The sequence below is a fragment of the Hyperolius riggenbachi genome, chromosome 3 (assembly GCF_040937935.1).
Source record: "Hyperolius riggenbachi isolate aHypRig1 chromosome 3, aHypRig1.pri, whole genome shotgun sequence".
Classification (NCBI taxonomy): Eukaryota; Metazoa; Chordata; class Amphibia; order Anura; family Hyperoliidae; genus Hyperolius; species Hyperolius riggenbachi.
The window spans coordinates 168962548-168979541 of NC_090648.1; the positions used below are offsets into that span (position 1 = coordinate 168962548).

Here is a 16994-nt window from a genome sequence, read left to right on the forward strand (position 1 = left end):
GCTATGATTAAGGAGCCACCTTATGCTCCGATACGCGTGAGCTTTTTTATTGCCATACTGATGATGGATTAACAGATTTAATAAAGGATTTTCTATTTCACCCAACCAACTGGTGCAGCGGGATTTTTCTGGTTGCTCGTGGACTTTGGCATTTGATTTCCCTGCTCCCTTTTGGTCATACATGTGAGTGTAGCGGTCTCTCTCTTTTTTTCTTTAGTATATTCGGATGCACTTACACGGGTTTCCAATTGCACTTCCATTCAAATGAAAATCAGACGCTATTCAGAAGCAAGCAAAACCCCATACAAAAACGCAGATCAGCACACACAGTGTTGCCACCAGCCTCAAGAATAGAAAATATAAAATGTATGACAGGAGACCCATGGTTAAAAATGAATTGTAAGGTATAATTGGCACGGTATTGACAATACTGTACTTCTGGACTCTGCAGAATATACTGGTATACAGATTATAATACTGGAAAAGAAAAAAATGTACACAATATACCAAATCATGGGGGAAAACAATCACTCTGATTTATAAAAATTGTGTCTAACACATCAAATATGGCCCTTTCATAAATACAGCATCAAAAGAGTAATGACTTATAAGAAGGCAGAAAACAAAAAACAATGTTCTTGTTCTCCACATTTCTATAAATAGGAACTGTATTCGCCACTATTCAGACATGAAACTCCTTTAGGCTCAATAAACATCTACTGACATCAGTGGAATATTAGATTCTGAGTGCTTGGTACAGGTAAAGCACTTTGCTCTCAACGCTGCTTCTTAACCTACATTACTTAAATATTCGTGATTTTTCTAGTATGTTTTCCATGTGAACCAACATATTCATTGCCTCTGGACAACTTTCTTCTATACATAAAAGGGCTTGATTCACTAAAGCATGATAACCGCTACTACAGCAGTTATCACGCGATCTGTCGCTTTGCGCACGTAAAACAGTACTCCGTATGATAAATGAAGGTTTGCACGCGATCACGCACGTGAGACAAGCAAACCTTCATTTATCACGCGGAGTAATGTTTTACGCGCACAAAGCGCCACGAGCGGCAGATCACGTGATAACTGCTGTGATAGCACATTCTGTTGCTATGCAGGTGAAGAGGACCGATGGAGCGAGTTGTGAACTAAAGCTCTCGGCCAGTGCTTGGATGAATTGATCCGTTGGGCTGATTACTGGCCGGGGGGGAGAATAGTGAGATTAGACAGAACTGTTCCATCTAGTGTGTGTACACAGCTATGTTCTGTATATCAATTTATGCTATCTCCATGCTAATATTTCCAGTTTGCATGCAAATTCCAGGTAGCTTGAAACTGGGCCAATAAAAATATCAGGTGTTTTTGGTGGAACTAGTTCCATGCCGCAAACAATGCATGCAAGCCAGAATTTAGTCTCTTACCGACCATCTCTAGCGCTGATCTACTATAGTAATATGCTCTGTAGGTATTAAAATTGGCTCATGATCCATTTATGGGACAACTTTGCAGGTGAATACACTCCCTCTAGTGTCAGCGGCTTGTAACCGTACTGGAGAATGCAGCGTAACCTTGACAACACAGCAAAGCTAAAAAGGTGGCCATTTTGACAGTACCAGGCACAAGTAGCAAGGACGGCACACCACTAACTGCAATGCTATCACTGAAACATCTACATTAATAAACCATTTGCTTGGCCATAGTTTTGTGTTCAATTAATGCTTAATTAAAGTTTTTACACTTACATATAATAAAAAAAAAAAAAAAAAATTAGAAAGGTTATCCATTAGTTCCACCTAATTTGATGTACTATTGTAAAGTTTGAAGATCACCACATTTCTGCCGTGAAGTGTTGCATATCTGGATGGAATAAGTGGAGATGTGATGTCTCCTCCAAACCTCATGGGTGAGACACTCTGTAAGCAGCCATGTTACCCAACTGTGAAGACCATCTTGAAATGAGGACCACATCATCTTCATATTTGTCACGCTGAAAAGTATAACCACAACTTCAGTCCCCTTCATGAAGAAATACTTTATCTGAGGAAACTCGGCCTTCATGAAGAGTATAATCTGTAACATCTGTCTACTACAGAATCCATGGACAGATTAGTTCTAAGAGTCATTGTCATCCTGTCTTACTACCTCAGTGATCAGGAATCTGTCATAAATCTTCCTTTGTAGGTGATGGCTTGTTAGTTTCTACTGAGGACTTTTCTTTCTTGCTGTCACTCTTTTTCTTCTCTGGTTTATTTAAGTTCTTGACTTTCGCAGTGCCATCTCCCCCCTTGCCAGGGTACACTTGTCCCTCCAGTGTCACATCTGCACACCGTTCCTGGTTAACGAGAAAGTCCTTCACCTCCCAAGCGAACCCGCCATCACGTAGCATGAAAATCACACGATTGGAACCCACAATGAATCTACAATGTTAAAAAACATTAACATGTTGGATTAATAAATAAAGCACCATTTCACTTCTTTAACCACCTGCCGACCGCCCACTACCAATAGGCGGCCGCAAAGTGGCAATGTATACAAAGTGTATTATATAGGCTGCCTCCTACCCTGGTGGTCCCAGTGATTGAGAAACCACCAGGGTAGGAGGCAGCTGTGTATGCAAGCACCCAAGCACGCTGATCCTGCCCCCCTGCCCTCTGATCGCCCACAGCACCCCTCAGACCCCCCCCCCTCCCCCCCCCCCGATTACCCCCGAGACCACTGTTTGCACCCAATCACCCATCAATCACCCCCTGTCACTATCTGCCAACACTAGATTTTAGATCAGGTCCTAAACTGCCCCCCTCCCCACCCTCAGATCCTCCCCAGACCCCCCCCCCACCCTGTGTACTGTATACATCTATTCTCCACTGTAATCACCCGCTGATCACCTGTCAATCACCCCTGTCACTGCCACCCATCAGATCAGACCCTAACCTGCCCCTTGTGGGCACCTGATCACCTGCCCACACCCTCAGATGCCCGCAGATCACCTCCCGAGTGCATTGTTTACATCTGTTCTCCTCTCTAATCACCCACTGATCACCCATCAGTCACCCCCTGTCACTGCTACCCATCAGATCAGACCCTAATCTGCCCCTTGCAGGCACCCAATTACACGCCCACACCCTCAGATCGCACTCAGACACCCCCCCTCCCCCCCAGTCATCTCCCCAGTGCATTGCTTGCATCTATTCCCCACTCTAATCACACCCTGAGACACCCATCAATCACCTCCTGTCACCCCCTAGCCCTCCTATCCATCAGATCAGGCACTAATCTGCCCCCTGTGGGCTTCTGATCACCCGGCCAAACCCTCACCCGCCCCACCGCAGTGACAGAATTTTTTTTTTCTGATCACTGTTGGTCTCTAAGACTTAACTGTGGCTGAGACCAACCGTTATGCCACACAATACGCAACCGCCAATCCAAGAAGCTACCATGCCCAGCCTTTTCGGTGGAAACCGCTCCAAGTTTCCGAACGTAACATTTTTTGGGGCCTTCTCCTTAGCATGGGGCTAGTCAAAAAGAATGTATTGCGGTCTTATTGGTCTACGCACCCAATACATCACATGCCCATGTTCTCTGCTGCCATGTCCAGGTCACGATTTGAAAACATCCTGCGCTTCAGTGCCAATACAATCGGTCATCTAAGAGGCCACCCTGCTTATGATCGGTTCCACAAAATTTGGCCCCTCAGACCACCTGTCATCAAAATTTGCAGATGCTTATACCCCTGAACAGTCATTTTGAGGCATTTGGTTTCCAGACTACTCCGCACGGCTTTTGGGCCCCTAAAATGCCAGGGCAGTATAGGAACCCCACAAGTGACCCCATTTTAGAAAGAAGACACCCCAAGGTATTCCGTTAGATGTATGAGGAGTTCATAGAAGATTTTATTTTTTTGTCACAAGTTAGTGGAAAATGACAAATGACAATTTCCGCTAACTTGTGACAAAAAATTTAATCTTCTATGAACTCACCATACACCTAACGGAATACCTTGTAGGCGTCTTCTTTCTAAAATGGGATCACTTGTGGGGTTGCTATACTGCCCTGGCATTTTAGAGGCCCTAAACCATGAGGAGTAGTCTAGAAACTAAATGCCTCAAAATGACCTGTGAAATCCTAAAGGTACTCAATAATGGTCTCAATTCACTAAGCTTATCTCCTGTCTTTAATAACATTTCTAGAGTTATCACCATGGTGATGAGGCATGTAGTATTCAGGAAACATTTTACCTCAGGCAAACCTAAAGTTAACTCTGTCTTTAAGTTAACTCCTCAATCCTTAAAATAACTCCAGAATGCTAAAGTTAAAGACAGGCTGTTAATTAACAGTGTATGAAAATAACTACAGAGGAGGTAACGTAACTACAGAGGAGGTAACTTAAGGAATGAAGAGATAAGATAACTCTCACTGTGTGGTGGCAAGTTTTCTCTTGTCTCATCTCCAGCCTGATCTTACTGAATTGAGGCCAATGTGTTTTGGGGTGTATTTTTGAACATACTCATGCTATGTGGGAGCAATATCTCTGTAAATGGACAATTATGTGTGTAAAAAAAAAAAAAAAAAAAAAAAAAAAAAAAAAGGCCTCTTGCACACTGCAAGCGATTCAGATTCCGCTTTTTAATCAGTTTTTACATCCGATTCCGAATTTGCAGTTTGCTCCCTGCACACTGCAAATCGGAATCTGAATCTGATGTAGAAACAGATTAAAAAGCGGAATCTGAATCGGAATCGCGTGCAGTGTGCGAGAGGCCTTACAGAGATATTTCTCCCACCCAGCATGGGTATGTGTAAAATTACACCCCAAAACACATTATACTATTTCTCCTGAGTACGGCGATACCACGTGTAACACTTTTTTGCAGCCTAGGTGCGCTAAGGGGCCCAAAGTCCTATGACTACCTTTAGGCTTTACAGGGGTGCTTACAATTTAGCACCCCCCCAAAATGCCAGGACAGTAAACACCCCACAAATGTCCCCATTTTGGAAAGTAGACACCCCAAAGTATTCAGAGAGTGGCATGGTGAGTCCGTGGCAGATTTCCTTTTTTTGTCACAAGTTAGCAGAAATGGAAACTTTATTTTTTATCAGTGTCATTTTCCGCTAACTTGTGATAAAAACAAAAACAAAAAAAACAAACAAAAAAAAAAAACTCACCATGCCTCTTGGTGAATACTTTGGGATGTCTTCTTTCCAAAATGGGGTCATTATACTATCTTGGAATTCAAGCACCTCATGAAACATGACAGGTGCTCAGAAAAGTCAGAGATGCTTCAGAATGGGAAAATTCACTTTTTGAACCATAGTTTGTAAACGCTATAACTTTTACCCAAACCAATAAATATACACTTATTGGATTTTTTTTTTAATCAAAGACATGTAGCACAATAAATTTAGACAAAAAAAAAAAAAAAAAAAAAAAAAAAAAAAAAAAAAAAAAAAAAAAAAAAAAAAAGAGTATACAGAAATGTTACTTTATTTGAAAAATGTCAGCACAGAAAGTAAATAAAAAAAAAATTTTTGACAAAATTTATGTCTTTTTTGATGAATATAATAAAAACTAAAAATCACAACAGCAATCAAATAGCACCAAAAGAAAGCTGTATTCATGACAAGAATAGGAGGTAAAATTCATTTAGGTGGTAGGTTGTATGACTGAGCAATAAAAGCTGCAGTGGTCTGAATGGAAAAAAAGTGTCTAGTCCTTAAAGAGACTCCGTAACAAAAATTTCATCCTGTTTTCTACCATCCTACAAATTCCTAAACCTATTCTAATGTGCTCTGGCTTACTCAGAGCCGGATTAAGTCTAAATGGGGCCCTAAGCAAAGTAACTGATTTGGGCCCCCATGTCTTAATAGAATCAGAAGATGCAGCTGCACAGCAACATGCCGCACAAATTGGCGCAGCCGAGCTACTGGTTGCTATGGGCAACAGCCCACTTTCCTCTGAGGGTGCACAATGCAGGGAATAGCAGCAGCAAAATGCAGAGTGAGAGATGAATGGCTGGGACATTTGCACTCAGGGGCACCCCTGTGAAGAGGGCGCCAGATATCACAACAGCAGCACTTTTCCCCTGCATCTCCAGCCTGGCAATAGCAGAAAGCTCTGGATGTGAAAGAAGTCACATGCTGAGGAATTACAGACACGGGCAGAGCTGTCTGCAGGAAGAAAATCAGCCTGTAACTCTTCAGTGGGTGAGAGCTGCAGGGGGAAAGAAACACAAAAATGATCTCTTGAGATTCAAAAGGAAAGCTGTATACAGCCTGCTTGAGTATGGATGTATTTTCTATGTGTGGACATACTGTACACCTACTTCCTGTTTTGGTGGGCATTTTGTTTGTTTATAAACAAACTTTTTAAAACTGTTTTTGACTACTTTTAATGCGGCGCGGAGCGGCGAAATTGTGACAGAGGGGAATAGGAGATGTCCCCTAGCGCGGGGGTCCTCAACCTGTGGTCCGCGGCCCACTGGTGGTCCACGGGACGTTCCCTGGTTGGGCCGCAGGACTGTCCTCTTCCCCCACTGGGCACTATTCTAGCCATACTGGGGCACTATATTGGCTATACTGGGGCAACTAAACTCCCTATACTGGGGCAACTATGCTAGCTTTGCCACTGCACCCTAGCCCCCTCCCACCCCACCCCGTAATCCGCTCCACTGTCCACTAGGACGCGCACCCAATGTCCACCCCACGTCCAGCACCAAGACACCCCCCCCCCCCCCCTCGTAACCCGCTCCACTAGGACGCGCACCCAACGTCCACCCCACGTCCAGCACCAGGCTGCATGTTTATTCCCTTTTAAACCATACCAGTTGCTTAGCAATCCTGATGATCCTCTGCCTCTAATACTTCTAGCCATAGCCCCTGAACAAGCATGCAGCAGATAAGGCGTTTGACATTGTCAGGTCTGACAAGATTAGCTGCATGCTTGCTTCTGGTACAATTCAGACACTACTGCAGCCATATAGATCAGCGGGGCTGCCAGGCAAGTGGTGTTATTTAAAAGGCAATAAATATGGCATCCTCCATATACCTCTCCCTACAGTTGTCCTTTAACCTCCTTGCCGGTTATCCCGAGCTCAGCTCGGGGTAACCTGCGCAGGATTTCTCAGGCCCCGCTGGGCCGATTTGCACAATTTTTTTGTGCTGCGCCGGCCCCTTGCCGACACAATTGAAACGGCAAGGGGGTTAAAGTTTGAAATCCAAAAAGGCATTCCTTCACTGAACCCCTCATGTTGGATACTGCCAGATGTTGTGGCACATTTACCCTGCCCTCACCACCAAAGTAAGGATGAGAACGAGCTGGAGAGATGGTAGTGTGTGGTCTGGAATACCTGCAGGTCTTCCAAGGTAGAAAAAAGCAGATGAGAATCAGGATCCTCTTATAGTGTAGTATGACAGACAATGGGATGTTAAATTAAACAGGGCTGTGGAGTCGGTACAAAAATCCACCGACTCCTCAGTTTAGGATTCCACCGACTCTTCTAATTTGCATATTACAATCTTGTTGATTCAAAGTATGTAACATAAAATTCATCTCTTAAGTGCCAACGCTTAGGAATTTTAAAAGACAACTGAATTGAGAAGGATATGCAAGAGATACATATGCCATATTTATTTCCTTTAGTCATAGACTAAAACTAGTCCTTGGTAAGAGTACTTGCAAAATGTACAGACCGGAACAAAGAACATCTATCAGGCCCTAGGCAATGTGACTGTGGGTACATGTAAGAGTGATGAGCAGATAGTCTGCAGGGGAATAAGGAGATTCTTCCTCTATTACACATTCTTCATGCACAATCTGAACCAGGTTTATGGGTGACAGACAACACCTCTGTGTTCAATGTGCACAACATTCTCAGTGGATTCCCTGCAGCTCTGTGGAGAGTGCATATGTAGAGTGCATATGTAGGGTATAGTACTACTATGTAACAAAGTAAACCTGAGACAGATGAAATTAAAGTTGTATACATACCTGGGGCTTCCTCCAGCCCACCCCTCAGGCTAATCAGTCCCTCGCTGTCCTCCTCCGCCACCTGGATCTTCTGCTGAGTCCAGGTACTTCAGCCAGTCTGGCGTAGTGCGCATGCACACACTCTGCCGCCGGGAGCGTACGACACCTGCACAGCACTATTGCGCAGGTGCAGAATGCTTCTGGCTGTGGAAGCGGCATGCGGCCGGACTGCTCTGACTGGCTGAAATACCAGGACTCATAGCAGAAGATCCAGGTGGCGGAGGAGGACAGCGAGGGACTGAAAGAAGCCCCAGGTATGTATAAAACTTTTCTTTTCATCCTTCTCAGGTACCATTAATTCATAGTCACCAAACCAAAATTTTAACAACACATCAAATTATTTGATTTCATGAGCAAAGAGTGCGTACAATTGCATAAATCAGAATCAACGCAGAATTATTTCCATCTCATTGACCATCTCTATTAGTGACACGGCTACACATCAGGCTTTATACTCACAGCATAGATGTTATTTAGTATATATATAAAGCCGCATCTACACAAGTAGATGCGGCCGCAATGCTCCTTATCAAATCGAGCCGCTGATGCGGCTCGATTGATAAGATCCGACAGGACGGATCTCCGCACCGCCGATTCCCTGCTCGCTCCCCGCGAGGGGACAATGGCAGGGAATCGAGCGGAAGATAAGCGGCGCCGGCGGGGACTCAAATGCGGGGGACGCGGCGGGCACGTGGAAGAGGCGATCCGGCGGCTAATTGAGCCGCCGGATCACAGCCTCATCTACCCGTGTAGATGAGGCTTAAGAGATTCCTGTGTACACATCTATACAATCACAATCAGATATGTATATCTGACTTTAGAAACACGGAGACTGCTTTATTGAAGCAGCACAAGTAACTAATATTGATTGGTTTATTTCATTTTTGTGGACTAAGCACAGCTATTACTGTATATATAAATTATTTATGATGACTATTATCTGAGAAATAGAACATTTTATCATATTTTCTATTTTAATTACAGTTTAAATTCATTAGAAGTCGGGAGTCTGTGCATTTTTCCCCCCGACTCCAGGCACCCAAAATTGCCCCGACTCCACAGCCCTGAAATTTACAGGAAAAAAGGAGGGTAGTCCCAAACCTGGGTTGCATAACACCAACCCTGGTATATGGCTGGAGTGCGATAGCCTATAGGGTATGGTGGATGCATATCCGTAAGGGTTCAGCCGATATTCCTCCCCCCAAAAAAGGATGTAGGTAGGAAAAAATGAATAAAAAAAAATAATAATAATAAGTTGCCCAACCAAAAACAGCCCCTGCAGGGGGTTCAATAAAGTACTTCAAGACATACAGCCTCTGAAAAAGATCCATGCAAGGACAGATTCATCCTACAGAAGACAGATGAACTCACGTACAGCAAAACTAGGCATAAGCCTCCAAACATTCTACAGTCTTACCGCTGAATGTCATAGTTGGCATTAAATAGGCTACCCTGCCACAGACTGGTAATTTCTTCTGTCTCTTTCTCTGTTGGGTTTCCTGAAACAGTTGCAAAGACCATTATAGTCTTGCCCTTCTTGGTCATCTGCAGGATGCTTTCCGGGTTACTGGCATCAAGCTTTGTGAAGTCTACTGGAGCAGGTTTCCGTTTATGCTCTGGGAGATCACCCTCCTCAATGTCATCATCTTTCTATGGAATACAGGAGAACACAATGATCAGGCACATACCGTAAAGCAAATCTTTCAAAAGGAATTCTTGCTTTCTCACAAATATAAAATAAAAGCCTTTTCAAATTTAGGGCAACACGCTGGCGTAGTGGTTAGCACTCTCGCCTTGTGTTTCGAATCCCAGCCAGGGCACTATATGCACAGTATGTTCTCCCTGCGTCTGTGTGGGTTTCCTCCGAGCACTCCAGTTTCCTCCCACATACCAAAAGCATACAGATATGTTCATTGGCTTCCCCCTAAAATTGGCCCTAGACTACGATAGATACACTTCACAATACAGACAGACATGACTATGGTAGGGATTAGATTGTGAGCCCACTGAGGGTCAGGACAATATAGTCTGTACAGCGCTAAGATGTCGGCACTATATAATAATAAATCACAGCCAGTTTGTTAGCCTAGTTAGTGTCCTTAGCCTCTCTTTATAGGTTTCCTGACAATACGTACAAGTAGGAGACAAGACACGCTTCAATACAATGCAGACAAAAAACGGACACTATAAAAAGGCAAGACATGGAAATCAGCAAAGGCAGCCATTCCAAGGAGGTAATATTTCATTGTTACACTAGTTTTCATTTTAAGACTCCAAATATTGGAAGTGATAATTTCAAATTTGCAACAGATGTAAGCAGTATATAAAACCTATTACAGTATGAAACAAACTCTGGCCACCTATGTTTTACAAACACCTCCCATTAACATGCAGCCTGTATAATAATTAGAGTATTTTTATAGCGATTTCCTCTTGTCAGACTTGAAGCGCTTGCACTGCAGCCACTAGGGCGCGCTCAATAGGCAGTAGCAGTGTTAGGGAGTCTTGCCCAAGAACTCCTTACTGGCTTACTGAATAGGAAGAGCTGAGATTTGAACCCAGCTCGCCTGTGTCAGAGGCAGAGCCCTTAACCATTCCCACAGAGTACCAGCACTGCTGCAGATCTGGTTGTTGGACAGAATCTTCCCTGCTTCTTTCTACTTGCAACCTCTCACTCCCCTACCATCCATTATGATATGACAAGATTATTATAAATCTGCTGTTTGCTAGAGGCACATCTGACAAAACACAGAATAAGGAAGACATGAAGAGCAACAAGACAAGCAAGATCATTCAGCCCTGCGTAATATGTTGGCGCTTTATAAATAAAGATTTGAGCAACAGGAAAATACTGGTGAAAAAGCACACGCGAGTTCAATGGCAGCATTCACACTGATGTTCGATTAGCATCACACTACATTCAACAGGTAATGCTTGGAGCTTCTTTTGCCTCCTAAATCACCAATATGGGGTGGTATCAAACACATGCAATGATTTCAATCAACCATGTGCTCCAATTCTGTACAGCAAAGGTACCCAAATATATACCAAATTAAACTAATGTTTAACAGAATGGTAACAGATTTACCTTTTGACATTACATAGATCAGCGAGTTATAGTAAAGGTAACTTAAACGCTGGACTTTGCTTCAAGGACAATTGATGTGAGAAGAATAGAGGCTACCATATTTATTTCCTTTTAAACAATTGCAGTTGCCTGGCAGCCCTGCTGATCTATTTGGCAGCAGTAGTGTTTGAATAACTCCAAAAACAAGCATGTAGCCAATCTTGTCAGATCTGACAATGGCCTCAATTCACTAAGAGCATGCTGGAGATAATAAGGCAAGAGAAAACTTACCTCCACACAGTGAGAGAGTTATCTTATCTCTTCATTCCTTAAAGAGGAACTGTAACGCCAAAACGGCCCCTGGGGGGTACTCACCTCGGGTGGGGGAAGCCTCAGGATCCTAATGAGGCTTCCCACGCCGTCCTGCGTCCCTCGGGGGTCTCGCTGTAGCCCTCCGTGCAGTCCGGGCAGCGGTGACGTCATTATTTACCTTCCTGGCTCCTGCGCAGGCGCTCTGATGCCTCTCGGCGCCGAAGTAGGCGGAAATACCCGATCGCCGTCGGGTCTGCTCTACTGCGCAGGCGCAAGTTTCCGGCGCCTGCGCAGTAGAGCGGACCCGACGGAGATCGGGTATTTCCGTCTATTTCCGTGCCGAAAGTCGCCACAGCGCCCCCGCTGGAGCCAGCAAAGGTAAATATTGAACTGACAGTCGGCACAGTCGCCGGCTGTTCGGAGGGCTGCGGCGAGACCCCCGTGGGACAGAGGACGGCGTGGGAAGCCTCATTAGGATCCGGAGGCTTCCCCCACCCGAGGTGAGTACCCCCCAGGGGAGGTTTTTGTTGTTACAGAGTCTCTTTAAGTTACCTCCTCTGTAGTTCATTTCACAGGCAGTTAATTAACAGCCTGTCTTTAACTCTGGAGTTATTTTAAGGATTGGAGAGTTAACTTAAAAAGACAGAAGAGTTAACTTTAGGCTTGCCTGAGGTAAAATGTTTCCTGAATACTACATGCCTTATCACCATGGTAACAACTCTAGAAGAGTTATTAAAGACCGGAGATAAGCTTAGTGAATTGAGTATAGTCAGAAAGACCTGATCTGCTGCCTGCTTGTTCAGGGTCTATGCCTAAAAGTATTAGAAGAAGAGAATCAGCAGGACAGCCAAATAAATGGTATTGCTTAAAATGAAATAAATATGGCAGCCTCCACATACCACTCACTTCAGTTGTCCTTTAAAGTGACACAGAAACAACAAAACAAAAAAAAAACCCTTATGATATAATAAATTGTATGTGTAGTGCAGATAATGAATAGAACATTAGAAGCAAAGAAAAGAGTAATTTTTTTCAGTTATATAGGTTTTTGGGGTTTATTTTTTATATAGCATTGCGTCATTTTCTAATATTTGCCATTTACAAACTACACTCTGCATTTTAAACTATGAAACAGAGCAAAGCTAATGAACTTTCATGCAGTAAAACCTTAAAAAAAAACCACGAAACATTGAGAGATAGGTTGAGATGGGTACTTCAGAAAACAGAGCTGTAGCCACCCAAGTTGGGTTGGAGAGCTCAGAGCAGCTCTTTTGCATAGATAACTGAAGTTTCTTGTACTGGAAACAATATGAGACATATGTGCTATTAATGTTCTATTTCTTAGCTGCACTACACATACAAATTATTTAAAAAGTTTATTTTCACTTCAGACTTCCTTTCATGCTGGGGATACACGGTACGTTTCTGAACCATGTATCGACCAGCTGATCCGGCCAGCTAATGATATTCAGCTGGCCCGATCAAGCCGCTCGATCCCCGCCCGCTCGATTCTCGCCTGCGGACAATGGCAGGGAATCGAGCGCTGATAAGGAAGCGCCAATGGGGGCGAGCGGTAATCGAGCCGCCGGTCGACCAGTGTATCCAGCATTAGTGGATCAGTGGGATGCAGAAAACAATGGTTTGCAAGCAAATATCATGCAGCCTGGCATTGGACAGAAGAGCATTTGATTGGCCCTATTTCAAGCTGCATACAATTTGCATAAAACCTTCAGGCAAGCTAGAATTATTGGTGCTGGTCTACTTTAGGGGACTCAGCAGACAACCTCATTGGGAAATTCAGCTAATGTGATTGGGAGGGTGCCATCCACTCAAACTGCTAGGTTTGCAACATGGCTGTGGAGTCGGAACAAAAATCTTCCGACTCCTCAGTTTCTGAAACCACGACTCCAACTCCGACTCCGGGTACCCAAAATTGCTTAGACTCCGACTCCTTAGTCTAATACTTAACAGGGCTGTGGATTTTGTACAAAAATCATGCGATTCCGACTCCTCAGTTTCTGAAACAAAGACTCCAACTGCGGGTGCCCAAAATTGCCCCGACTCCACAGCCCTGGTTTGCAATAGGTAGTAATCTACGCCCACAATATTTGTCCAATCACGATGCTTTGTGCTGTAGAGGTGCTGTGACTGAAGAAATGTCCCCTATTAGGTTTCTTGCTGGGTCCCCTAAAGTTTACTTTTTCGATAGAGGCTGAAGGAAGCAAAGGCTCCCCAATAGGGTGCATGCAAGCACTTGGTACGGGTATTCAAAAGCAATATAGAGTTAAATCTGAGCAAAAACAGTGGCCGTCCTTAGACGTGGCATGACATCTTTTCTGCCATTAACATAAACACGTGTCAAAGGACGACATGTGTGGTGCTTGAAATGCTGCCATTTGGGTGCATATTGTAGCCAGAAGAAACAGGTGCCCTTTTTGCGACCTATCAGAATCTGCATCCTGGAGGGGAAGGTCAGCGTTAGTGTGAGGAGGGGTTAGTGTTAGCCAGAGGAAGGGTGGAGGTTAGTGTTAGGCACAGGAGATGGAAAGGCAGAATTAGGCATTGGAGAGGGGATGGTAGTGTTAGGCACCAGAGGGGAAATTAGTGCAGAGGAGAGGTAAACACAAAGTTTGATAGATGCACAATTATGGTCATCAAACCAGAAGCCAAAAGGTGACCCCTTAGCAGAATACAAAAAGAGGAGAGGAACTGGAGGATGCCGAGGGGCCCGCAGAGTACGGGGGACTAGGGGGAAGTCCCAAGTAAGTGCCAATTTTCTTTTTTGTACTTTGCTCGGTGTCCCTTTAACTTCTCATTAATCATGTTGTTCAACTTCCTGTGGTGTGCATCCCACAATAAGCTCTGAGTCAAGATAATCACAAGCTTGGTGAGTGGAGATACTGGTCTCCTCTGCGTCAGTGTGACCAGAAAAGCTGAGAGGGGAAATCCACATCCACTACATGCAGGTCAAACTCCAGTCCAGGGGTGTAGAAATAGCCCCTGCAAGGGATACAGCCGCAGGGGGCCCTGTGGGGGAAGAAGTTTCTTTTACCTGTACTGAGAGACTGATAACGAAGGGCATGGAGAGAAAAAAAATTCTGCTCTCTGCACAAATGTTCTACTAACTGCATCTGCTCAGTCACCAATAATGAATTATACAAAGTTTTGTAGGCAAGCATTTGTAGACAGTCCCTATTCAGTGTGCAGCAGGATCTTGTACACAGGACTCAGCCCCAAACCTCTTTACCCTTCCCCAAGTGCTCTGTACTGTAGTGATGCTGGAGAAGTCTGCAGAGCCAGTTTTGCTCCATCATGAGAACAGAGTGAGTGTAATAAGCTGAGGCTGGAAGCACACTTGTTTGTCAGTATTCTGCAGGGCCGGGCCGAGGCATAGGCTGGAGAGGCTCCAGCCTCAGGGCGCAGTGTAGGAGGGGGCGCACAATTCATTCAGCTTTCATTCCTAATTGTGTTTGAAGCAGAAAGAAATAAGAAAAGGGGATACATGGCAGTGACTGCAAGCCAGATAACTAGATATTAAGGTGTTGGGGAGGTTGTGGGCCTTGTGGCGCTTCTTAGTCTAATAGCAATCAGTGTCTGACGGCTGGGGTGGGAGGGATGGAGGGGCGCACTTTGGTGTCTCAGCCTTGGGTGCTGGAGGACCTTGTCCCAGCTCTGGTATTCTGTGTGCATTTTTCTGTACACCATGTGTGTCTGTATGCATGAAAACATGCATGTTTTATCACAGAAACTAATGTAATGATAGAGCAAATGCGTGCAGTGTTCATCTGCATGGGGAAAACACATTTAAGTGTGCACTAGCCAGCTGAATAACATTGGTTCTCAGTTTATTTTTTGCAGAAAGCGAGGGGGGGGGGGGGGGGGGGGGGGAACCAGTGATTCCTAGTTACGTCCCTGCTCCAATCACTATTATCATTTATATAGAGCCAACATCTTCCACAGCGCTGTACAGAGTAGTACGTTTTTGGGATGTGGGAGGAAAGTACACAGGGAGAGCAAACAAACTCCTTATAGATGTTGACCTGGCTGGGATTCGAGCCAGGGGAAGGGATTCAAACTCGCGTCAAAATAGTCGTAGGGAACACAGGGGAAAACACTAACACTAAAATTGCACACCAGGACCCCCACCGGTAGACTTTACTTAACCTAATTTGGGTGGTGGCGTGGATAGCATTTGCCTGCTGCCATTAGTGGTTGCAACCATATTGCAGTGAGCAGGAAATAGCCATGTGTCCCCTCAACTAGACTAGCACCACGATAGTTGCCTTTGCTCAGAGCTTGACACCATGAGACAGGATCTACAAGGGTCAGCACCAAACACACATCACTACAGTCAATAAAGTACACCAAGCTATTTTTTACTTATCACTTAATTGGGGTTTATCTGACTCTTCAAAAGTCAAGCCATTTGAATTAACAGAGCGATAAAGCGAGCCCGGGAATACAGAGTGCTCAGCTACTGACCTCCCATTGCTCCAGCAGTCTAGCCATGTCCGCGTCATTGTAATCCCGAATGTCTTTTTTCTTTTTCTTCTTTTCCTCCGCGGCCGCCGTCAGGCTGAGAACCAGCAGCAGACAGACACACACTAATCGCACGCTGGCAGCAGCCATGTTTCAGTCTGGATTGAGTAAACGACGCATGCGCAGAATCATCTACCAACAGGAGGCGCGGCTCCTTGTGACAGCGCATTTGTTTATTGGAGGAATTAATTTGGCCCTGCCAATAGTAAAGCGACGCTTGTGGATGTCATGTGATTTGGAGGAAAGCTACGGCCATGTTTGTTATGGGCAGACTGCCGCCACCGCCAGCTGATGCTAGGGCAGGGTTTTTAAGTAACTTTTTATGGACCTAAAGTGGAACTCTGGCTAGAGAGAGACAGGCTTAGAACGTGTCAGGTTTTAATTGCTTGCTGGGGAGCTTTCTGTTATCTCCCAGTACCAGTCACAGAAAACTGGAAAGCAGGAGCTAATTACCAATTTGAACAAACAGAAAACACTTGATCATTTACTAATGTAGAAACGGGTAGCTAGATCTGTCAGGTTTGATTGTGTTTTATTTCCGTACTGGGATGTCTTCAGTCACATTCTGTCTTCTTGGCAGGATCACTGAGAGTAGGAAGTGGGGGAAAAAAATCTCTGGGAGGCAGTAAATGATTCAACCAAACTGTTCCATGTTCTCGTTTTTTTTATAAACTTGATTGAATTATAGATACATGTTTGTTTGTTTTTTCAATTGAAAGGTTTATAAAATATTTTGATCTAATGGCCAAGCTGGAAAGTTCTTACAGAAGATCTAAAGGAAAATGTACAGGGCCAGATTTGTACTTCCAGGCCGGCTGTCTCCAACCACCCCCCCCCCCCCCCCCCTCCTCCCCAAACCCGTCCAACCCTTTTAATGGCAATCACTGGTTTGAATGGGCTCCCCTTCATTTTGCTGCTCTGCCCCTCACTCGGCAAAGAAGCAGTGCATGCTCTGTCCACTCCCTGTAATTTTGCACTCCTGCCTGGATGCACAGCAGCCGAATTACGCTCATGTATAAGCAGCACTTATGTACTTATGCCCAAAACATTCCC

The 16994-nt window shown here is 44.6% G+C and overlaps 1 protein-coding gene across 1 annotated transcript; it reads right to left on the reverse strand.

Moving 5' to 3' along the window:
• Positions 1-386: 386 nt before the first annotated feature.
• MESD (mesoderm development LRP chaperone) lies at positions 387-16065 on the reverse strand. The gene is made up of 3 exons (XM_068272477.1): positions 15885-16065; positions 9441-9673; positions 387-2420 (listed from the first exon to the last, which is right to left on the reverse strand). Exons 1-3 carry the CDS (start codon positions 16029-16031, stop codon positions 2165-2167), a joined length of 636 nt encoding a protein of 211 aa, XP_068128578.1. The 5' UTR covers positions 16032-16065; the 3' UTR covers positions 387-2164.
• Between the last annotated feature and the right edge of the window lie 929 nt (positions 16066-16994).